This window comes from Babylonia areolata, chromosome 3, assembly GCF_041734735.1.
Source record: "Babylonia areolata isolate BAREFJ2019XMU chromosome 3, ASM4173473v1, whole genome shotgun sequence".
NCBI lineage: Eukaryota > Metazoa > Mollusca > Gastropoda > Neogastropoda > Buccinidae > Babylonia > Babylonia areolata.
Window position 1 is genome coordinate 10510640 of NC_134878.1, and position 25719 is coordinate 10536358.

At 41.3% G+C, this 25719-nt stretch overlaps 2 protein-coding genes across 4 annotated transcripts in view; both read left to right on the top strand.

Moving 5' to 3' along the window:
* The window catches only part of LOC143279714 (uncharacterized), a 156617-nt gene extending 143646 nt beyond the window's left edge, over nucleotides 1-12971 (top strand). For all 3 annotated transcript variants that reach the window (XM_076583824.1, XM_076583827.1, XM_076583826.1), the window contains one exon: nucleotides 3854-12971. In XM_076583824.1, coding sequence (XP_076439939.1) covers nucleotides 3854-4448 — 595 coding nt within the window. In that variant the 3' untranslated portion in view covers nucleotides 4449-12971. The remainder of the gene's footprint in view (nucleotides 1-3853) is intronic.
* Nucleotides 12972-21230: 8259 nt separating this feature from the next.
* The window catches only part of LOC143279716 (uncharacterized), a 28607-nt gene continuing 24118 nt past the window's right edge, over nucleotides 21231-25719 (top strand). Inside the window, exon 1 of the mRNA XM_076583829.1 lies at nucleotides 21231-21401. The gene's annotated coding sequence lies outside the window, so the exon portion shown is untranslated. The remainder of the gene's footprint in view (nucleotides 21402-25719) is intronic.

Genomic DNA, 25719 nt, shown 5'->3' on the forward strand with positions numbered 1-25719 from the left:
AGATGTTGATATTAGCATCATTTTACTGTATTATGTACTGTTTGTTTATTTGTTTTATCTCGTTATTTCATTACTTACTGTTTATGAATGTTATTTGATACAATTGATAATAATGGTTCATCAGCCGTCATGATAAAATTGAAGTGCAACGTTGTGAGCACAGTATAAGCTTTAAGCTTGTTGATGCTCATTTGTCATTCATTGCATTGTAATCATGTGTATTGTTGAATAATTAAAGATTATTTAAACCAAAAGATGTTGTGGATGGGTTAGAACCGGCAGACACCCTTCGTGGCCTGATTTTTTCTTACCTGGTGATCTGTACCTGGAAATCACGTGAAGGCAGGGGGGTCCGAACGGAATCCCAAATTTAACCACTCCATTTTTGTTCTTTTTTTCTTTTTTCCCCCCCGGATAATCTTACTCAGTGATGCTGACGACTGCCTGAATGGTAAACAAAGTGCACGTGCGAAACTGGGAGGGAGGGTATATATATACCTCATTGGGGAGGGTCAGACATGTAGGTATATATATATACCTCAGTGGGGAGGGTCAGACATGTAGGTATGTATATATACCTCAGTGGGGAGGGTCAGACAGGTAGGTATATATATATACCTCAGTGGGGAGGGTCAGACATGTAGGTATATATATATACCTCAGTGGGGAGGGTCAGACATGTAGGTATATATATATATATACCTCAGTGGGGAGGGTCAGACAAGTAGGTATATATATATACCTCAGTGGGGAGGGTCAGACAAGTAGGTATATATATACCTCAGTGGGGAGGGTCAGACATGTAGGTATATATATACCTCAGTGGGGAGGGTCAGACATGTAGGTATATATATACCTCAGTGGGGAGGATGCATCAAGCTCAATAGTACTCCTATTCAGCTCAGTGGGAGGATGCACATGAAAGGTGTGTGTGGGAGGGGAGGGGGGGAAGGGAGGGGGGCAAGGGGGTTGGAAAGGGTGGCACGCGTGCGGAGGGTGGATCTACTGAACTCGGCAGGCGGCAGTCATCCAGCCTCAGTTTTCTCACATTGAGCCAGCTGCATTGCTCGGACGGGAGAGCCTGGTATGGTCGTAACCCGCTACTAACTGTGTGTAGTATGGAACTGACCAATGGCGTAGTTCGGTCAACGTAGGCATTAATAGTCACGTGTAGCTGTCAAAAAGTTAGAACCAGGCAATGCAACTGACACCTGGGGCGGAGGGGGGTTGGGGGGGGAAGGGGGGTGGGGGCTGGGGTGTGACGGCGTGGATGTTGGTAAAGTGTCATCCCGATTTGCCTATTCCAAATCACCTATCAGTGAATACGTCATCCCGATTTGCCTATTCCCAAATCACCTATCGGTGAATACGTCATCCCGATTTGCCTATTCCCAAATCACCTATCAATGAATACGTCATCCCGATTTACCTATTTCCATTTCACCTGTGCAGGCCCACTCAGTTGCTCTGTGTGTGTGTGTGTGTGTGTGTGTGCGCGCGCGCGTGTGCGTGTGTAGGATATGTTACATGATAGGCTAAAACATGCGTTGAAAAAACAACTGATTTCTTGATTGGGTTGTTTGTTTGAGAGAGTGAGGGGGGGGAGGGGGGGCAAGACAGAGTCAAAACTCTAGTGGTTACATTTTCATGGATTATGGGACCAAAAAACGGTAAAAGCAAGATGGTTGCATGTGAATTAGTGACTGAATCCACATCAAAATTGAGTAAAATTAGGTACAAAATAGTCGAAATCCACTGAAAATGGGTTGCAACATCTACTCATGAAAATATCGTTTCATACATGGCAACAAAAATTGCCGGTAAAATAGGTTCCTGAACATTGTGTGCTAAAACAGGACTTTTGACTCCAACACTCTCTCGTCATGTAGTGTGGCCGATGCACTGTCAAACTGGAGTAGGGCAAACGGGAATAGATAGGCGAAACGGACCCTCCATTGGTGAGAATCAAGCTTGGAATTTTGGATCAAAAGTCGTGGATGAAAGCGGTCACTTAGCCTGGATACCGTGAGCTGGTTTCTCCCTTCAGTTTTGGAGGCCGGCGGCGCGCAGCTTCGACTGAAGACTTCCATACCGTCTGTCCACGGGCCTTCGCACCGACCGACCGAACAAACCAACTTGACGTTTCCGGGGCCAAGGATTGATTTATTATGGAGGCACGTAGGCCTAACTGAAAGGAAGTCAAGCTGACGGCGGTTTAAGATTTCACTGACGTTGCTGAGACCAAAGAAGAAGAAGATTCAGAAGCCTTTAGGGGCTTTACTTTCCTCCATTGAACGAGAGGCTTCCTTCCGTGCCATCCTTCACCAGAGAGAATTAAGAATGCCAGGCTCGCGGGGTGTGCGAGTGGTTTGCGATGGTGTGGAAAAGTGCAGCTGACAGTGTTGAAGGAGGGGGAGGGGTGGATGGGTGGGTGGGTGGGTGTTGGATTGAGAGGGGGGAGGAAGGGGGAGGGATGCACCCGTGCACGTGCAGAGCGTGCAGGTGTTGGTTGGCATGTGAAGGATGGGTGGTGGTGGTGAGGGGAGACAGAACGGTGAAAGCTTTGGCCGGACAAATTGGTGGAGGGGGGTGGGGGGAAGGAAAGGTATATATACACACACACACACACACACACACACCTTGGAGCTACAAAGAACTTGCATGTCTGGTGAAGAATTAGGGGTGAGTGGGGTGGATGGTGGAATGGATCTTTCGCGGTTTTTTTTTCCCCCAGCAGTCTGATTAATTATAGAGTGTGTTTCCCTTCCTCGGCATAGTTCTGCTCGTGTAGGAGGGAATTTGTACCAGCTATCCTGGCTCGCTCTCTCTCTCTCTCTGACTTGCTTTCTGTCTCTCTCTCCTCTCACAGAATTTCCCAGGGGAAAGCCACAGTGTGTGTGTGTGTGTGTGTGTGGGGGGGGGGGGGTGAAAAGAAAATGTGTGCCGGATGAAGCGCAGTAATTAATTGAACAACCTTTAGAGTACATGATGGAAAGGAAACGTGTACCAGCTCATCAGTTGTTGTTTTTACAAAACATACAGAGAAGAGATGAAAAATAATGAAATTCTGCTGAGGAGGCGAGTCTGGACTATATAATATAGTCTTGGAGAACTGCTTATGTGTACATCTTCCCCCCAACACACGCGCGTGAAAGAAAAACAAATGGAAAATGTACACAGAAAGAAAAACAAATGGAAAATGTACACACACACATACACATATAGACTTGGGAGCCTTGTTGACAATGACCCCACAATCTGTTGACCTGTGTGTTGTTGTGTTCAGCCTTGTTGACAATGACCCCACAATCTGTTGACCTGTGTGTTGTTTTCAGCCTTGTTGACAATGACCCCACAATCTGTTGACCTGTGTGTTGTTGTTTCTGCCTTGTTGACAATGATCTATTGACCTGTGTGTTGTTTCAGCCTTGTTGACAATGACCCCACAATCTGTTGTCCTGTGTGTTGTTGTTTCTGCCTTGTTAATGACCTATTGACCTGTGTGTTGTTTTCAGCCTTGTTGACAATGACCCCACGATCTGTTGACCTGTGTGTTGTTGTTTCTGCCTTGTTGACAATGATCTATTGACCTGTGTGTTGTTTCAGCTTTGTTGACGAACGATCTGTTAATGTTAACCTGTGTGTGTGTATTGTTTCAGCCTTGTTGACAACGACCCAACGATCTGTCAACCTGTGTGTTGTTTTCAGCCTTGTCGACAATGATTCCACAATCTCTTGACCTCTGTTGTTTCTGCTTTGTTGACAGTGACCTCACGATTTGTTGACCTCTGTTTTCAGCCTTGTTGACAATGAATGACCCAACGATCTGTTGACCTGTGTGTTGTAATTTCAGCCTGGAGAGCCGGGACAACCCCTTCCTGCCAGGCGGGGACCTGAGCAAGGAGGCGGAGGAGCTGCTGAAGAAGGCCACCATCGTGCGCGACAAGTTCTACCTGCAGCAGGAGCAGGAGAAGCTGCTCCAGGAGGCACAAGAGCAGCAACAGCAGCTGCTGTTGCAGCAGCAAGGAGGAGGAGCCTGCCCTGACCCCCTCCTCCCTACGGATGCCCAGCACAGCAGCGATGAGGCGGACGGCATGTTGTTGGCCAACGCCAGCCACCGGTCCCCCGTGGTGGAGGATAGGATGTGTGCCGGAACCGTCACTCAGGTGGAGGCTGCGGCACCCCCACAACCATCCCCACCCCCCTCCTCCTCCTCCCAGCCCAGGGAGAACGGCAAGGCTGGGGATGCGGGGGTGGCGGTGATGACGTCGGATGCGTCCTCCCCAGAAAAGGTGCGGTTGGAGATTGAGGGTTCGGGTTCGGGTTCGGGTTCCCCTCTGGCAGCGGTAGACGGAAGCACGACGGTGGTGCCCATGACCGACAGTGACGCTGAGCAGCAGGACAAAGACAAAGCCAAGCGGCGACCCAAGTGTTGTCTGTTGATGTAGCTGATGGGGGGAGGAACCGGTCCATTTGTGTGGCGGTGTGCGCTTTTTTTTTTTTTTTTTTTTCTTTTTTTTTTTTTTGGCATGTGTGTGTACGTAAGTGTTCCATCCGTCTTCGTCTGGGACTTCTTTCTTCTTGTTGTTCCCTTCGTCATCTTCTTACACAGCAACCATTGTGATTGATTGATTGATTGATTGATTGACTGGAGTGGCACCTTCCACTGAGGAACAACAGGTGGTGTTTGGGAGTCAGTGTAAGGGCTTTCTAGACTTCTCCATGCACTGGGAGGACCATTCCATTTCTTTCTTCTTTTTTATTTTTTTTCTGGACAAAGGTTTTGAAGGAAGCAGCCTGCAGTGGGAAGGATTTCAGTACATGTGTAGCACTTCAAACCCTGTGTCTTGAATAGGTCTTCCCTTTCCCTCTCATTGACACCATCTTCCTGCCCTCAACAACCTTACAGTTTGTCATTCTGCTCCAGATCCACCATCATCATCATCATCATCTGTGCAAACAATACAAAAAAAGTTTTAAGATTTGATTTCCATGCAGCAAAGGATGTGAAAATCTTTTATCAGGCACACATTTTCAATGATCAGCCTTCATTTAAAAATTTTACCCATTCAACATTTTCCTGAGATGTACTGGTAGTGAGTGATTTCAGGAATAACTAGTGCCAGGATATTAATTAAGACAGATCTTTCCAGTGAGTTGTGAACCTGGGAGCTCTCGGAATCCAAGCGAAGGGCACCTGCCATGCTGGGGCCTCACCAGCACCAGCCAAGGAAGCAGTGTACTGCAGTGTGTCCTAGGGAAGAGTGCTTGTGGCCTGGTGCTGTGGAGTCTGTGGCTGGTGCTCACCTTTCCCCTGCCAGTGGGGACATGGCCCTCGTCATCAGCTGTTGTTCAGGTTCTCACCGAGGCTTGCAGCACACAGGTCAAGTCTGGCTTTTATCATCGCCATCAGCAGAGACAAATCCTTGGCTCACATCATGTTGCATTCTACGATTTGTCTTCTTCTTCTCCTCTTCGTCTCTGCAGCTTCCAGGTCCATCCTCAGGCGGTTTGTGATTTGTGTCCAGAATCTCCAAAACCAGATGGAGCCTGCCTGTTGGGACCTTTCTCTCTCATTTTGTATTCTTCTTCTTCATGTTCAGAAGTGTCTTTTATCACCGTAACTAAACATGTTTCATTTCCATCATAAGCTTTCTAAAAAAAAAAAAAAGATTTTTGTCTTAACATTTTGAAATGGTGAAGGATTATGGTTTCTGTCAATGTAAGATGCAGGTTAAATACCCTCCAGCGTGTAGCACTGTGGGGGGGGAAGGCCAGAGAGATAAGGAAGGTGAGGTGTGGTGGGGAATTCTGAAGGGAACTTTCTCCCATTGATCAGACTGCTCCTGGCAGTTGAACAGCATTACAATACAGGATCCATCATAATGATGACATGCTTGGCAGCTCACATCACAAGCTACCATCCATGATCGACTGTCAGTGTACTTGGAACAGTTAGCTAATGGGGTGCTGTTGGCTTTTTTTTTTTCTTCTTTTTTTTTTCTATGCTTCAGCTATGGGTGCTTTTGGTTGTCTGTTTTGACATACAGTTATAATTGAAAGTTGTTTTTATCAGATAGATTTTATTTTGTAAAATTTGAATAGTTTTACCCATGTCTGCTTCAATGCAGATAGTTGGGAACAGTTTTCATAGACATGATCATCAGAAGTGCTGTGAATTGTGTGGAGTGTTGCATGTATCATTGTATGGCTTTTTAGCAAGCCATAGGTTCAACATGTCATAATGAGAAAGCTTTTTTAAAAATTGATTTAAAAAAAAAAATCATTAGTAAATGTTGCTCTTCCTGTGTTGGATTTGGTGCTGAACATTCATGCAGTTTTAACTTTATGGAGTGCATACTGTTTGGTTGGTACCAATCGGTGATTCACCACAGGCATGTGTCCATGCTCATGTGTAAGTGTGAAGTGTGTGTTGTGCGATAGCTCAACACCTGGACTTCCTAGCTGTATCTTCCATTTAGGGAGTGGAATGAATCTGGAGTTTGTGCAGGTGATGAATGTTAAGAAGTTTTTAGAAAGATTGCTGCTAGTATCCAAACATAGCAGGGTATTATAGAAAATAAAACCACCATATTTTAAAATCCAGCTTTACTGAGTTTGATGACTTTGCTACATAGTTGTCATGTTGGTCTTTTGAATACCACTGCCATCCCCACCCAGTCAGTATTTTTTTTATCATACCACAAGTGACTATGCGTGAATGAGAGAACATATGTTGCAGCAAATGATTTAGATTATCACTGGAGTTTGGGAATGGACAGGTGTGACCATACTGAGCTTAGGCAATTTTTTTCCCCCATGCATTCATATGAATGTTCTTATGTTGGTATTTATTATGTGAAATCAGATTTGCGTATATATGCAAATGTGTTAAAATGATAAACCACATAAATATTTGAGACAGTTTAGTCACTGGATTTTTCAAAGAAATTTTATGGAATAGGAAGTTTTTATGGACAATGGCATTTAAAGGTTTTTCTTCCCATTATGGACTTTTTGCAGTGTCTGCATGTTGAGTGCAAACGCTGCGCTCACACCTGTTCACTCCTTTCTCATAGGAGGCCATATTCCTTTCCTCACTTAGAATAAATCATGATAATCAGTTTGTACATCTGAATTTTTAAGGAAAATCGAAAATAATAGTGAAAAAGAAAGTGTGACCACTTTGGGAAAGAAATAATTTGCTTGGACCACAGCATTCATTTAAATCTCCTTCTCCTCACATCAAGATATTGCAATGTCTGTAGCAAAGATGTCCATGCATTCTTTGTTCTGTTCATGCAGTACTTTCCCCTGTGGAGTCCAGCTGGGTTTGGATAGGTTATATTGTATGATAGACTGTCGTGTCTGACGAGGACCAACACAACAGCAGGGGAGGCACTGCTGTCCAAACTCTTTGGGTGAGAATTTGATAATTGTGGAGAGTGTTGTGCCCAAGTTATATCCTCACTCTCTTGACCAAGAAGGCAGAAGGACTGGGTATATGGATGGTCCCTAAAGGCCAACTAGCCCCAAAGGCTGCGTCACTCAGAACCAGTGCAATTTTGCCTTCTAGTTTGAGAGTCATCCCTGAAAGTAAAAGTTGCAAGTGAATCAGCATATTAATTGTGGTGACTCAGCTTGAAGAAGAAGAAGGATTTCTGTTAACCCACAAGACATGCAAATGGACGCTAAGCAACCCTGTATAAAAACATGCAAACAATATGTGCCACTCTGAAAAGACCCTGTAGAAGAATGCTGCTGTTGTCACAGGCAAGTGACATTCTTTGACTTGTTACGTCCTGCGCTTGATGATTGAAATCACATCTGTGCTTCCAGAACTTGTTCTTGATGACTGAATGAAGCTAGGAATCTGTAAGCAAGGCACATTTCCTTGGAACTGAGGATTTCCAATCGCTTGTTTTGATCCCATTTTGATCCTGCACTCCTGGACTACGGTGGGCTGAATTCTGTGGGAAAAGGTCCTGTTACTCCATCAATAGATATTCCATTCTCATTACCAATCTTGCCTTTACTCTGGCAATCTCCATGTTTCCCTTGTCCTCACCATTTGTAGATCAGAGCTAGCAACCAGCAGCTAGGTGTGCCCAATTCTACACAATGGTCATGTTGGGTTTTTTATATATATGTATATATATATGTATACATATTTAGTTCGACGAAGATTTAAGGGGATGTTAACCCTTGACACACACCTCCACATCTTCTTGGCAGTGAGCATCCACCCCTCAGGGTTATAACAGCACCAGACATTTCGTCGGTAGATTTAATGAAGTCAGATGGTCAAAGACAGACATGTTCATCAGTGATGCTCTCTGCGGGCCAGGATCATGACTGTTCTTCAGAGGAAACAAAAATATAGGAAGACTGCCAGATACAGGAATAGAAAGGAAGAAATGAGATCCCTAGAGGAAGAAGTACAAACAAACAAACAAAAAAACCAACAGTGGCTGACAACCTGACGTAAGTTCTTGTCTTGTCTCAGCAAGGTGACAGCCCTTGGCTGACCAGCATACATGTCAGCAGCTACCAAGGGGTTAAAGAGCTAAAAGTGGAAAAGCTGAAGCGAGGGTGCTCTCACAGTGGAAAGGGGCAGCAACAAGGATTAACATCAATCACTTTATTGCCATCACAGCTGTTGCTGGCTTTAAAACTGTCATCCACAGTCCAGTTCATATCAATAATTATTCAGCTTTCTGTTTGCCGGCCAGCTGTTGTAAGTCAACCACAACCAGCAGGCAACACTGCCATGAACGTCAGCGCCATGACAGATGTTTTTAATCAACAACAAACAGAGCTGCCAGTTTTCCTCATCTTTGATGACATCTATATGTTTGTGTACAGAGGCATTCAAAACCGTTGTTGTGGAATTTGGTATTTTCAGCATACTCCGCTCACCAGCCCACCCATACCCAGACGGAATTTGGTATTTTCAGCATACTCCGCTCACCAACCCACCCACACCCAGACGGAATTTGGTATTTTCAGCATACTCCGCTCACCAACCCACCCATACCCAGATGGAATTTGGTATTTTCAGCATACTCCGCTCACCAACCCACCCATACCCAGATGGAATTTGGTATTTTCAGCATACTCCGCTCACCAACCCACCCACACCCAGACGGAATTTGGTATTTTCAGCATACTCCGCTCACCAACCCACCCATACCCAGACTTGCTTCTGACCCTGGATATTTCTCTTGAAGACATGACTTGGTTAACCTACACCTAGTTATCCACCACAGGAATCCAGATGGCCACAGAATCCATACTGTGGATTTATTCTTCAGTAAAGACTGATATTGCTTTCAGGGTTTCAGTTATTGATTACAGTCTTTTTTGAAGAACGTTTACTGCTTATGAAAACCAACTGGTGCATAACAAGTTCAACATTGTCAGTATTTTTCTTATTTCAGTTCCCTGTGACATTGCTTTCATTCATACAGTGAAAACATTGATATATAGGAACAAGTGGATTTGATTTTATTCTCTACACTATGACAGAAGTCAGTGTCTCTCGTAAGAAAAAAAATTGGAGAAGGGGGGGGGGGGGGACGGGGGGCTTTTGTTTTTATATGATATAAATATTTCATCACTTTTGTTTCTTCCATGTCATTTTGGAGGTGAATGATAAAAAAGAAAGAAAGAAAGAAAGAAAAAAGAATAACAATAGGCACCTGAGCAGTTCTTTTTTGACCCATCATACATTTGAACTCCTCCCTTCCCTCCATGGTGAAAAAGCCCACTCACTAAAAGAAGAAGAAGAAATAAGCAACTGACTCCAAAGACAAAAAGAATGAGAGCAGTAATGAATTTCAGATTGAAAACCAACCCACTGTACTCCTGCAGCAAGGCTTGACAGGCCAGGCCAGTCTGACATTTGTCCTCGTCCCCTCCTTTCCCCTTCTACTGCAACATAGTTCATCATTTTCAGGATTCCACTTGCTCCAGAGTTATGCAGCAGCCAAAGCATTTAACAGTGTTGTGACAGTTAACTGACTTCATTTCTAAAAGCAATTTTTGAAAATAATTGAGGACAATATTCACTTTTTAAAAATCTTTTTAACTGGTGTACCAAACGTTACTTTTAACTTCGAAATATATTTACACAACATTCTGTAATAGATGCATGACTTCAGGTTGAATGCTAAATCAGAAATAAAGTACTGGGTGGGGGTTGCTTGCAATGTATTGCTCATGCATGCACTGGCCAAAGGCTATGGGAGATATTGGACGGGTCAAAGTGTGCCACGTTGAGCAAGGTTACACATGCAATGCTTGTTGTTTGGTCAAGTTTTACTCACAGTTATTATTGGTGCATCACTAGTTTGGAAGGTGTGCATTAGAAGAACCGGTTTTTCACATCCATTCCTTGGTGATGTTATGGTGATAATAATAATAACAGAATTTCTGTTCAAGAAGACATTTGCAGTTGATGGTTCTGCTGTGAGTAGATTGCTGTATTATTTCCTTTTGTCCATCAAGGGTACACACGTGGAATATGTTCATGTCATACCATTGCTGCATTGCATTCATTGAGCTTGGTGGTTGTTTTGTTTTTAATAGTCCAGTGCAGTGCAACCTCGTCATTCTCACCTCTCAATAAATCTGAATATAATTTATATCTATATATATATATATCTATAATTTCTTAACATTTCCTGCTTTGTACATCTCCATGTCTATCTTTTCTTGTTCAAAGCTGTATGCTTTGTTTGGAGTATGATGACAGCAACTGCCTTGAGAAAGAGAGGGTATATATATGTGTGTGTGTGTGTGTGTGTGTGTGTGTGCGCGCGCGTATTACACGCAAGTAAGATCTGTGTAGCTTACCTGGATGTATAATATCTATCAAATGTGAGGATGGAAATTTTAAACTTAATGTTACTGTTGATGTTTACATTCAGATTAGTGCAATACTTTCCATTAGTGGGTTGTTGTTTTTAACGTGCAGTTGTGTTTCTCAATCAATGCCTGTTTGTTCTACCTTCAATCTTTTCTAGTGAAGACTCCAGCAGACTTACTGTAATGTGATGGGGAAGTTTCACAGAAGATATTTAAACAGAAAATTCCGGCTTCACTTCATTACGTGAAGCCAAGTGACTGAATTAATTTGACGTTTGCTCCTGCATGTCACTTTGTGATGTGAGTTCTCCAGTCAAAGAGCTTGGCATTCATGGAAAAGGAATTCTTCAGCTGAATGCCAAGTACAGTTTCGTTTGGATTTTTAGAATCTTGTTGCTTCTAGTGCTTAAAAGTGGTTTGGTTTTTTTTACATTTATTATTATGTTGATTTACATATTGATACATATACATGATTTTATTGTCTTTTCTTTGAGTTTGATTTTGAAGGTATCTGTGGAAAGGATATTTGATTCTTTGTGCTTTTTAAAAAAAGGTTAGTTGGAATTTTTGTATACATTTTTTTTTAATCATTAACACAGCATCAAATGTGTGAAACTGTGTTGGATATCTAGGTGCTTTACCACTCGGATGTCACAGTGACTATGTAACGGACCGATATTGAGCAATGGCATTAATTGTTTTCATTCTTTTATTATTTCATTTGAAGTTTGTGCTTTTGTTCCTGTTCATGTATTAGTCTCTGGAAAAGTGGCCCTCAAGGTTTCAGAGATACAGAAATTAAAGGGGTGGTTCCTTCTCTCCCTCCGCCATCACCCTCCCAAGCCCTGCCCCCCCCCCGAAGAAATCTCCCCTGCAGTTGAAAACTGCTGTTGTAAAAGCAGTTTCTGTTTTCAGGTTAGCTTGACTCATTTCATTTACCTGAAGAAGAGCTTGTGGCTTGATACGTCGCCTCTTTTATCCCAAGTAAGTCGACTTTTACCAAGATTTTTTTAGTCTACCTCCCACTAGCTTGCCAATGGTTTATCAAACTGGGGGAGCAGGAGGGAAGGAGGAGAGAGAGTTTGAAGTGGTAACGTGTGACATAATTTAGCGCATCAAATGGCATGGACCTTACAGCTGTTGGCAAGTCTCAGTATGCTGATTATTTTATTTTGTTTGTTTTTTTTATCAGTTTTAAGGTCTCTCCAACATTAACACAGTTTGCTTGTGCACATTTCAATAAAAACTGAGATGGCATCAGAGTTAAGGACAGGGCAGGGAAGCAAACTGACACCCTTATTGGTATGTATCTTGTGCAACAAACTTTAAAAGAATTGAATGCACTGTTTCACACACTTTGAGAATCTAGGTATTAAAAAAGAATAAAGCATCGTTTGATATTCTCCTCTGCCCACCCCTAAAATCCTTCCAGAAACATCACCTTGCTACTTCCAAGGGCAGTGAATATTATTTCACAACCTCATAAGGGTAACAGTTAAAGAAGAATAATGTTGAAAAGTTTTGTTTATCTTTTTATGCCTCATACGACAATTTGTGATTCACATTATGCATCCTACAATAATGTGCATCTGATCTTTCGTTGCTTTGAGAACGGACAATGGAGAGTGTTCTGAAAGCGTTTTTGAAGTTGAGTCCAGTGACAAACTGCGGTTGAAGACTTGCCGTTTGTTTTGTTGGTCAAGATTTATTAAAGAGAACAAGGAATAACGTGGCTGTGGTTTCTTGTTGTGTGCATGATGAGTGTGTGTGTGTGTGTGTGTGTGTGTGTGTGTGTGTGTGCTTTAAGTGTTTCACATGAATTTCTTCATTGCTCTCCCTGTGGATTTTTGTGTAGAATTTTGCAAGGGACAACCCTTTTGTGCCCGTGGGTTCTTTTACATGCGCTAAGTGCATGGTGCACATGGGACCTCAGTTTATCGTTTCACCCGAATGACTAGCATCCAGACCACCACTCAAAGCCTAGTGGAGGGGGAGAAAATACTGGTGACTATTGGATTCGAACCAGTGTGCTCATATTCTGTCGCTTCCTAGGCGGATCGGTTACCTCTAGGCCAACACTCAGCAATATCTCTGCATCATTTTTTGTGTGTCTGTGTGTGTGTGTGTGTTTTTACGTTTGATGTATAGTTGCTTTTGTATGGTTTGCATGTGTGAAAATCTTTATATATATATATATATATATATATATATATATATAGAGAGAGAGAGAGAGAGAGAGAGAGAGAGATAACAGATTTGTGTGTCAGACTGTTTGTCTCTAAGTTCTGTACTCTTTCAGAATTCCAAAGTCATCCAGTCATTGCTCCCCTGTAAGAAACTCTATGGAGAGCTGGACAGTACCAGGTCTGAACTCTCCTTAGAGTTTTTAATCACATACATTGTGTATTGTACTACATGTATTGTATTGCTTCTTGTCACAACACACTTTTCTGTGTGAAATTCCAGCTGCTCTCTACACAGAGAGCACATTGCCACAGTATCACCCATGCTTTTTTTAATTAATTAATTTATTTTTTATTGTTGTTTGTTGTTGTTTTTGGGGTGGGTGGGTGTTTTCTTTCCTGTCTGCAACAGGTATGAAAACTTACTCTTTTTGGTGGAAAATCTGTCACTTTTCCATCAAAAAGGGGAGAAAATGAAGGAAAAACCAACACCAAAACACACACACACACACACACACACACACCTCACACACACACACACACACACACACACACACTCCCACCCGACACACACACACACACACACACACACACACACACACACACACACACACACACACACACACACAGTGTGTTTTCACACTCATAAACAAACACACACACACACAAATGCAACAACATGGGTCAAGGGAAGTAACACATCATCACTCAACTGGATAAACCGTAAATCGCCGTGTTCGCAAATGGATTGATACATGATCTCTTGATTTCCTGCTGCATTTGAATATTCAGTTAAATTGAGATGTCTGTGTAATCTTTTCACTTGAAATGTCTCGAATAAAACAGCGTGGTCCCGTCAGTGAAAGCGCAATTTTCTTGACTTCATCCTCCTGGTAATGAATGGCCTGTTTTCGTTTGTTCTGTATCGATGAAGCGAACTCTTGTGCCAAACATGGTTATGAACTTGGATCTCAGAAATGGAATACGTTGTTTTGATCAAAATCGGTCGAGAGATTCTTCAGTATTACAACGACTACACACACTCACTGAAACACACACACACACACACACATTGACACATTTTTACCATCGCTCAATCACACACACACACACACACACACACACACACACATGTATACGGCTGGCCCCACACCACTGACCCCGGCACACACACATCCACAGATACACGCACATGAGTACTGACACATTTTTTCCATCGTTTATATCGACACAGACCCCACCCCACCTCCTCACCCCACCGCAGTGATACAGATTCACACGGCACACACACACACACAGATGCAAACAGACGCGCAAGTACACAGTATTTATGCACAAACCCTGTTTGTGTCACTCAAAAGTCTTACAAATTGTGCCTTAATTAAAAACATTACTAATAAAATAAAAGACGTTATTTAGTCATGCAGTCATATAGTCAGGTCATTAAAATCGCAGTGTACAACGAAACGGATAAAGACGAGACATACAGGCTGAGAGAGCCAGTGGACTCAGGTCCGTGACAACTTACGAAAGTATAGCAACTGACGAGACAGGGCAGACTGAAAATGCTCGGACAGATTTTCCCAGTCTCAGTGCCACGCGCGTACACACACGCTGACACACACACCACACAAACGCGCGCACGCGCACGCGCACGCATGCACAAGCCCTGGTGAAAGTAATGAGTCAGTGTGTTCGGTGCTGGGTCTTCAGTTGACGTTGTATATACACTGGCTGGCGACTGACACTAAAAAAAAATCGATCTGCCCGTGCAACACGTCGTCAGTTAACTCTCTCCATACGAACGGCGAAAGAGACGACGTTAACAGCGTTTCACCCCAATTACCATCATCAGAATATAGCAAGTGGAAGGCTCTTATACTGAAGAGGTGAATGTTGACAAAGAATACCACAATTCTGACGATGGAAGCTAAAGGCTGGGTCATTCAGACACCCACTGGACATCCCAGGGGTCTGTGTAGAGGAGAAGAGAGGACTGGCCGTCCTGAGTTAAAGGTTAGTAAACTCACTCAACTCAGAGAAAAGAGACCATGCAGTTGGGAAGGATCAAGCGGAGTCACAGTGCACAAGGAGGACTTCAGCTTAAAATGGAATGGTTACGGCCAGTGCAGCACAAGAAACAAATTTAGGCGACAATACAAAAAAAAAAAAAAAAAAAAAAGGAAATAACGAACTCAAGATAGAATTCTCAATATTCTGGATATGGAAAAGAAACAAAAGTTAATTATTTGTTTTGTGATTGTGGAGTGGAAAATTCAAAGTGTACTCGACAAGTTGTATGGTCTTCACCGAGTCTGAACAAAAAGGACCTATGTATATGTGTCAGTGTGTTTCTAAAAAGTGCAGAAAATTATTTTATGCAAGAACTAACTCCCAGGGCCACTTTTACCGCCTACTGTGACACGCTGTTTGCCCATAGCCCATTATGTGGAGTCGAAAGAATGCACACACGACCGGGCAGACTGTTTGAAATGATTTGAAGAGGGCCTGTTGGAACAGAATCATGAAGTGTTCGCGCTGATGTGGATTTTCAAAGTCAAGTGCACAGAACATATCCCACGGAATTAAGGTATGTTTCTTAAGTTCTCGCGCCTGCGCCCAGTAGATGTAAAGTGTGTTTGTATTTTGCGCGAAAGCGAGAGTGTGTGTGTATGTGAATGCCACGGTATCTGTAAGTGTGTGTTTTCAGTTTAGTTTGTTTCTTCTCCGCTACCTCCTCAGCCGGTCCTGCCGGCTCCAGCTACCCTACCGGTGTATACTAACTAGTAATGACAATAATAATAATCATGCAGTACGCTAACAATAAAAAAAAAAATCGATATCAACCGATATATAATAATAATAATGATAATAATAATAGCATGTATGTTTATATGGAGCTTTCAACACCGACAGGCAGGCTTACCATGGAATAATTAATAGATGTAGATCCATATATATAGGGACTATAGATGTGGATTGGAGTGCCTTAATTATGTAGAAACTTTTTTTGGGGAAAATCTATTTTAGCATCCTAAATAATTGCACCTATTGGTTACACTGACTGATTTGTGGGACGAAAAATGGAAATAGCAAGATGGTGGCACGTCAGTTTAGTCGGGTGAAACAAGGTACAAAATTAAGCGTGGAAATCCACTGAAAAATGTTACAACATCTACTAATGGAAATATCGTTCCATACATGGACAAATATTGTCGGTAGATTTGGTGAATATAATTTAGGGCTTTCACCGAAATATTTTCAAACATTTACTGTGAACACATTTTGCTGTATTGGAAGCTCACACGTACATTAATGGATTTTCAGTTTATCGATCTGATGTGCTCCCCATGCAGATATCCACATTTTTCATGTTCCGATCCACAAACCTACTTTAATAATAGATCTACTTATGTCCGTGGTGCCTATCACAGCTCTTTCTGGCCCCCTTATCAGGGGAAGTAACAAGGAATGTCTCATGGATCGGAACATCAGGGAGAGTGAGTTCCCGTTGTGTCAGAGCAAGGGGAGTCACTCTTTCCGGTATCCCCATCCATAAGACACGCATTGTTACTTCCCATGACACTACAGCAGTCGTCGCGCAGTGACAACCCAGGTTATGAAGCTTTTACATGCGCCTTCTAATATTGCATTTGTGTAGTAGTCTGTCTAGGGTGCAGTTCATTTCTTATTCATCAATCATTCATGATTTTCTTAAGGAGAGTCTGCTGCCTGTCCATGTTAATGGCTCTGCTGCCTGTCCGTGTTAATGGCTGCCTGTCGGATGAGATAGTCACAGTGCTCAACACAGGAGCTCTGAAGAGGTTGTTCCTGTCTCCCACAGTTTTCTGTCTGTGCTGGCATACTTATGAGATGTGAGACTGTATTTACATCACTTCTTATGAATATGTAGATGATATGGCTCTGGTGGGGCTTCTGAAAGATGACTTCAGCCACATATTTTACTCAGATTTCTGTCACGTTCTAAGTGGATGGTGTAAAGACAGCAACTTAGAAATGAATCAGTAAGACTTAGGAATGAGTAATAGACAGAAGAAAGACAGATAAGTTTTGTACCCATGACACTAAACAATGAGCATGTGGGTGTTGTCATGTTTTGAATATTTAGGTACATTAACGTGTGTACACACTCGACGCTGAGGAAGCTTAGAGCATTTGATGTTATCGATATACTTCAGAACATATATATACATATGAAAAGGTTTTAATCTAATCTTTAATATTATTCTTTGGTATGGAAGTCTCAGTATGAAAAACAGGATGGCTAGCTCAAATTGTGGCAAAATCACTGGAACAAAATGACTCTCCTTTAATTAGAGGATCTGTACCAACAAGCAGGGAGCCAGAATTAAGGCTGTTCAGATTACAAATGACTGTTCTCACCCCCTGTATTCCTGTTTTGAAATGCTTCCATGTGGTCATCAGTATGAAATGTCGCTTGTCAAGGAACATATATCTAAAAGATCTTTTGTTCTCACAGCCATATGTTCTGAACACTTCTTGCACTGATTTAATTGAACTACAAGCACATATTGTGATTTGAATGTCTTGTTATTTACATGATGTAGCTTGTATTTGCATGTCTGTGATTTACATGTAGATTTTATATGCCTTGATTTCATAGGTGAAGTGATTTATTCATTTAGCAGTTTTATGTGAAGTTGTCTTGAACTGTTGTTTACTTCTCATTTTTGCATTGTTGCCCTAGGGGTGTGTGTGTGTGTGTGTGTGTGTGTGTGTTGCGTTTCCATACATATATATATATATATATATTTTTTTTTTTTTCCCCTCCCCTTCTCACTTTCTCACCTGGTTCGTATCTTGTACCTCCCACTTTCACCTGTCCATTTTAGAAATAGCTTAAAAAATTTTTTTTTTTTTTTTTTAATAATGACATTGACTTATGTATTTGTAAGTATTTTAGTATCGTATTGTACACATCACACTGTGATAACAAATTTATGGTGATGGTGAGAGTGATGGTGCACCGCCCTTCCTTCCCTCCCTCCTGCACCCCCTCGCCCAATACAGTCATACCATGTTCATGTGAATGATCTTACTTTTTTATGATGGAATGTCTGTTATTGGAGATTACTATTCTTAAAATAGGTTTTAGCCTTTTTATTTTCATTAGATGAGCATGAAGGCAAATTTGTTCTTTTAGACAAAGCGATTGATTGATGATGTTTACAGGGGAAGAGTGAAAATATTTCAAATTTTATTTATTTTTATTTTATTTTTATTTATTTTATTTTTATTTATTTATTTTTTTAATTTATTTATTTATTTATTTTAATTTATTTTTTATCATTTTATTAGTATTACTATTATTATTACTACTACCTTTTTCTATATTATAATTATTATTCATTTATTTATTTATTTATGTAAGCTTATCTATTATTTATTCCCCCGTTTTTTTTTGTTGTTTTTTGTTTTTTTTTGTTTGTTTTTTATCAAGGCCTGACTAAGCGCGTTGGGTTACACTGCTGGTCAGGCATCTGCTTGGCAGATGTGGTGTAGCGTATATGGTTTGTCCGAACGCAGTGACGCCTCCTTGAGCTACTGAAACTGAAACTGAAAAGAAACAAAAGGAGAAAGAAGACATTTAAAAAAATATATATATTACTATTATCATTTTTTAGATTAAAAATAAATAAATAGATGAAGAAAACAAAGGTAATTATCAGTTTGATATACATGTAGCACATGATTTCTTGCTCTGAATTTCAACACTGGGAGGCCATAGCATACTGGCATAATGTCCAGATAATCTTCAGTGCTGCTCGGTTTTAAAATAAACTGTAGTTATTGGCTTTTGTACAGTCATGACAGGTTGATGCAGATTGTGGATCTAGAATCTGATTTTAAGTAGCCAGTCATTTTGTATATTTGCAAATTAAGACATCCGTTTAATGTTTACAGCAATGAAAGGTTTGTTTTTTGGGTTTTTCCCCCCCTTTTTTTTACTTGTGTCAATGAACTGTCAGTGACAGAACTTGATCATTCAGCAATATACATGCACAGTCAGGAGAAAACGTCCATTTTCATCATATATAAAAGTTTAGTGTTGTTTTTAGGTCAGATTATGTATTTTCAGTACTTGAAATGTGGTTCAGCATTACCAATACAGTAATTACCCAAAATCTTAACAGCCAAACGTTCATAATTATTGTCATGGCCAGCGAAATGAATGACTTATTGACAGGAAATAGACACAGAATTTGCTTGTCCATAACAGTGCCATCACTGATAATCTGGCCTGGCCTTTCTTTTTTTTCCTTTTTTTTTAAAATTCTTCCTCAGCAACGTTAAACTGAAATTGAGCCCCAGATATAACAAGAGAGGCAAGGCCTTCAAGACTCACTTGTGATAAATTAAGTCCCCTGGCATTAATTACAGAGTAATTTCTCTTTTTTACTATCTGCACCAAAACGTTTGCAAAATAAATAAAAATTCCATGCTTGGCAAAAGAAGTTCCTGTTTGAACAAAAAATGATAATAATGACTGCTCTTGTTGTTGTGTCAGAATATGAGATCAAAGTGCCAAGTTTAGAGAATACAAAAAAATATAGATATAACAGTAAATGCAGTTTGCATATAATTTGGCTTCTTTTTTTAATTTTTTGTGCCCATCCCAGATGTGCAATGTTGTTTTAAACAAGATGACTGGAAAGAACTGAATTTTTCCTATGTTTATGACTAATTTGGTGTCAACTGACAAAGTATTTGCAGAGAAAATGTCAATGTTAAAGTTTACCACGGACACACACACACACACACAGACAACCGAACACCGGGTTAAAACATAGACTCACTTTGTTTACACAAGTGAGTCAATAAAGCAAGATACCAAGGACAATTAAAGGGAAAGAACTTCTTCCCTGTGCTGAACTACGGTTACTTCCCTTCCAATGTGGCGAGTTAATTGTGTGTGAGATTTCATACACAGCATTGCCATCTTGGGAGACACAAAGGGGTTTCTTGAGGATCCGGTTTTCACCACTTAATATATTAAGTAGTTAAACTTTTTTGTTTGCATGCATGCATACGTGTGTGTGTGTGTGTGTGTGTGTGTGTGTGTGTGTGTGTGTGTGTGGTTTTCCTTGTGTATATAACAGATTTATTTTGCAAAGCATAACCTTTGCAATGTTACAGGCTGTGTGCAAATGGTTTGTTTGTTGTTGTTTTTTTTTGAGGGGGGGAGGGCGTTAGTGCATGAATTGTGTGAGGAGTGTGTACATTGAGGTGCACTGTGGAAGACGATGCCCCATAGAATGATTCATTTCTAAGAATAATACTAATAATGCAACTCTCTTTTGGCCGGCCTTCCCAAATACCTGTTAGACAGACTCCAACGAATTCAGAATAACGCTGCCAGACTCATTTGCAGAGCTTCTAAATTTGACCATGTTTCTCCTCTCCTTCAGTCTCTCCACTGGTTGCCTGTTTCTGATCGAATAGACTATAAGCTATCCACTCTGACCTTTTCCGCAGTCAACGGATCTGGCCCAAAGTATCTTTCTGAACTCATCCATATCTATACCCCGTCTCGCCAGCTCCGTTCTTCTTCTGATACTCGACTTCTCAGGATACCTCACGTCAGAAGTAAGACCTATGGACACAGATCGTTTTCTTTTCAATCGCCAAAGACGTGGAACAAGCTCCCTGATAACCTCCGTCATTCTGATTCCCTCGCATCTTTTAAATCTCGTCTCAAAACTCACCTTTTCCCTCAGCAATAAGTTCAATTGTGGCAGGTCCACAACTACATGCATGTATATGAATGTGTATCGTGTGTGCGTGTGTTTATGTAAGTTTGTGCCTGCCTGTGTGTGCGTATGTGTTAGGGTAGCTGTTAGATACACATGCATGTTAATATGTATGTATGCAGTGTGTGTGTGTGCGTGCGTGCGTGCGTGCGTGGGTGCGTGTGTGTGTGTGTGTGTGTGTGTGTGTGTGTGTGTGTGTGGTCACATTTTGGTGTGTGTATGTAACATAGATATAATGTTTTATGTTATCAAAAGCGTTTTTGTAAAGCACCTAGAGCAGATTTCTGGATAGTGTGCTATATAAGTATCCATTATTATTATTATTATTATTATTATTCTTATTATAGCTACAGTCTTATACTGTTGGGCAGACCTTTGAACTGGTACTGTCAGAGAGAGCAGCCACCCTGACACCAGTGACATGGCCGATCCCCACAGACGTGCCGACTGCAGAACGGAGCGATGGAAGGACAGTGGTGACTCAGGACAGTGCCACCAGTCAAAAAAGCCAGCTCCACACCACAAGCTGCCCGTGCAAAACTACCATTCTCACCAGGTCAGTCTGTACATGGCAGTTCACTCTGTTTCTTGCGGTATCACCGTTCAGTTTCAGTTTCAGTTTCACTTTCTCAAGGAGGCGTCACTGCATTCGGACAAATCCATACACGCTACACCACATCTGTTGAGCAGATGCCTGACCAGCAGCATAACCCAACGCGCTTAGTCAGGCCTTGAGTGCATGCTTACATATTTGTGTACCTATGAAAGTGGATTTCATTTTACGTAATTTCGCCAGAGGACAACACTCTCGTTGCCATGGGTTCTTTTTCAGTGCGCCAAGTGCGTGCTGCACACGGGACCTCGGTTTATCGTCTCATCCGAAAGACTAGACGCTCAGTTTGATTTTCCAGTCAAACTTAGGAGAAAGGGTGAGAGCGGGATTCGAACCCACACCCTCACGGACTCTCTGTATTGGCAGCTGAGCGTCTTAACCATTCTGCCACCTTCCTCCTCACCGTTCAGTGGAGTGGTAAGCCTGAGGGACTGAGAGGTGGTGGTGTGTTGATGTAAACTCCCAGGGGATACTTCACCGTGCTTCATTTCGTTTTTAAATTCTGGGTTTTTTTTTCTTTGCACATCATCTATACCATCAGACCAATCACCACACTGACCATTCACTACTGACCAGACACACAAACACCGAAGAAAACATTTTTTAAAAGAAAATGTTATCCACATTGGTGAACAAAGAATTTCACTTGAACAAGGATTTTCATCTAAGCCATTCGTACTGGTTTATTTTAGTATTGTTTAATATTCATCACTAGTAAGAACTCGTGTGAATTAATAATTTACTATTTTGTCCCTTTTCCAAACACTCGGTTGCACAACATAAACGTTTGTTTGTACCATTCTGCTGGCTGTTCGATATTTCACCAAATGAATGAATGAACGAATAAAAACAAAGGGAAAAAAAAGAAGAAAGAAAGAAAGAAAAAAACGGACGAAAAGGGCAAAACATAGGGGAAGTAACTATATATTGTGTTCGCAGACACTTTTCTAAATTAGCTCCCCTGTGCCGAAAGGGTCAAACGAGATTTGCGACTGAGGATTTAGTCCATCAGCCAGAAGGTTAATCGGTACCACTCATAGTGGCAAGTGTTATCATATATTTTTGGAATCGTCTTTGTTCCTAGATGTCAGAAAATCATGATAATGTTGTGAACGTGGCAGCTTTCTGCCTGTTATCACGTGATTTCTAACCCCACCCTACCGCGTCGAGAACGCACACCGTGATCAAGCTCTGTACTCCCAGAGCCTAAACCATTGAAGATAGAAAAACCATTATTGAACAAAAAAGATGTATAATAGCATGCTAAACAACTTTTGTTCTTATAAGTATATCAAATTATTATTTGTTCGTGAAATGCAGTGGCGTTTTGAGGATTTCATGTCATATTCACACAAAATTCGGCATGTCGTCTTTTGTCAAAGGTAAATCGTTAGATATAGGAAGACACTTTATGAAGCAAAAGGAAGTGCATGGGACTTGTGAACAACTTTTATTCTCATAACACTATCAAAATGTTGATCGTTTTGGAAAAGTAATCACTTTTGTGAGTGTCATCAAAGATTACGCAACACGACAAAATTTTCAGTTTGTGTTCTGCTCTGCCTAAATGGTTGCAAAGAAAAAAGTACTACTCAACAAGAAGATGTAGAATAGCACGCAAAACAACTTTTGTTCTTATACATATATCAAAATATTATTTTGTTCATGAAATGTAGTGCCGTTTTGAGGATTTCATGACAAAATTCACACAAAATGCGGCACTTCGTCTTTTGTAAAGGCTACCTAGTAAGATATAGGAAGACATATTTAGAAGCAAAACGAAGCGTAAGGGACGTGTGAACAACTTTTATTCTCATAAAACTATAAAAATGTTAATCGTTTCGGAAAAATCATGTCTTTTGTGAGTTTCATCAAAAATTACACAACACGACAAAATGCCCAGTTTGTCCAAGTCGGTGTAATGCTCTGTCTAAATGGTTGTAGATGTAAATATACAGGTAACTGCTAAACAACCAGATGAAGAATAACACGCTAAAGAAAATTTGAGCAGAAATAGATGAAAGTCAAATTAAAAGATATTGCATTTTGACCATGGGCACACATGCAAACTGGGGGAGGAGCAAAACAGAGACAATACTTGAAGACCTAAATCTATTAAAGGTAAATCAAACAGCAACCCTTGTTTTTATCATTTGATATGTGAAATTATCACATATTCTTATGATATAGGGATTAATATAAAGAAAGTAAAATCTATATTTTTCCTGTGTTTGTGTCTGTTTCAGACGGCGTCAGAGGGCAGTACTGACCACCAGAAGTACTTCTGATTGATAAGGATCCAGTACCATAATGGCAGAAGCTCCGCCTGAAGGAAGACCCGGATTAAAGTCTTCAGCTGACCAGTGTATCATCCACTAACAGACTTACAAATGTGATATGAAAATGAGTCTGATTTCTCCAAATTCATTCCAATCATGGGCAACTTTGCTTGAAGCGGCTGAAATAAGGAATCATGCACCTGTGCTGGATGCTGCCAAGACGGTAGTTGGTATGGAAGTACCAAAAATAAAATGCCATAGGTACTGCAGAACTGTCTTCACTATGAAACATACTTTGAACAGCCTGAAAAGAAAAGCAGAGGAACCAGTTCAACCACGTGAGGAAGCTTCGCAGACAAAGCGGCAAAGTCGAGGACCATCTTCTACTTCGAGGGTTCTTCCAAAACAATGTATATTTTGTGAAAAGTCTTCGACGTATTTGAAAAATTACAACACAAGAGAACAGTTCATACAGGCAAAAGAACTTCGTGTGGATAAAACATTACGTGACATTGCTCCTGGGAAGAATCACTCTCTTGTTGATGGAATCTGCTATCTTTTGAAGACACAGTGCTGTGTCGTTCTCTTCAAGCTGTTCATATGATACTCCATGTCCTAGCCTGTTCAACGTTCTGATCAGCTACACGTTTCAAGTAAGACTTTTCAGACCATATTACAAAAGGATGTGTTTTGGAGTCTTCTGTTGCCCATTACTTACAGCAAACACAATGTCTTGGTTAAACGAGTCGATGAGGATTCGATTCCTGGTTGATGTGTTCTCGTTGTTTGGATCACCAGTAATGAGTGCCAGACGGAAGCGTTTCAGATCAGCGGGTCCAACAGATTCCATTGTGTCCAAATCTGAGGGGTTGATGGGCCATGGTGACTTGTTCTGCGAATTTTTCACTGCTTGTCGAAGATGCAGAGATGCTTTATCCAACACTTTGTCAATCGATGAGCTGTCTGATTTCCACAAGGCCAGCTGTATTTTGAGTGCCTGATACATTCGGCCAAGTTCGTGGGGACTGAGAGTGACTGGCATCACTAAAATCTTTCCATTTTCATCTGGAAACATAAACAGCTCCTCACTAAATCTAATCTCAAGCTTTCTACGGATGTGTCTAGTTGTGGAATCTTTGACGTCTTTGATACCATTCACTGACATGAACATCTTCAACTTCTCAGTAAGAGACACTAGAGGAATGACGTCTGGCTGTGCCATTAGTTCTTTGATGTGCTTGAAAAGCAAGGCATACGATGCATCTTCTGCGTTCTGATACGTCCTTTCTTTGTCATCTGGCATTTCCTCATCAGCCTCTTTCTGAGTTGGCAATCTGTCTTTACATGTTTCTTTAGTGTATAATCTGTAGCATGTCCGACGGTATTGTGCCTCAGCTCTGTTTGTCACTGCAGTTATTTTGGTGTCACATTTCACATTTTTTTCACAGCAATGTCACGTAGTGTTTTATCCACACGAAGTTCTTTTGCCTGTATTAACTGTTCTCTTGTGCTGGATTTTTTCAAATACTTCGAAGACTTTTCACAAAATATACATTGTTTTGGAAGAACCCTCGAAGTAGAAGATGGTCCTCGACTTTGCCGCTTTGTCTGCGAAGCTTCCTCACGTGGTTGAACTGGTTCCTCTGCTTTTCTTTTCAGGCTGTTCAAAGTATGTTTCATAGTGAAGACAGTTCTGCAGTACCTATGGCATTTTATTTTTGGTACTTCCATACCAACTACCGTCTTGGCAGCATCCAGCACAGGTACATGATTCCTTATTTTAGCCGCTTCAAGCAAAGTTTCCCATGACTGGAATGTATTTGGAGAAATCAGAGACTCATTTTCATCCCATTTGTAAGTCTGTTGGTGGATGATACACTGGTCAGCTGAAGACTTTAATCCGGGTCTTCCTTCAGGCGGAGCTTCTGCCATTATGGTACTGGATCCTTATCAATCAGAAGTACTTCTGGTGGTCAGTACTG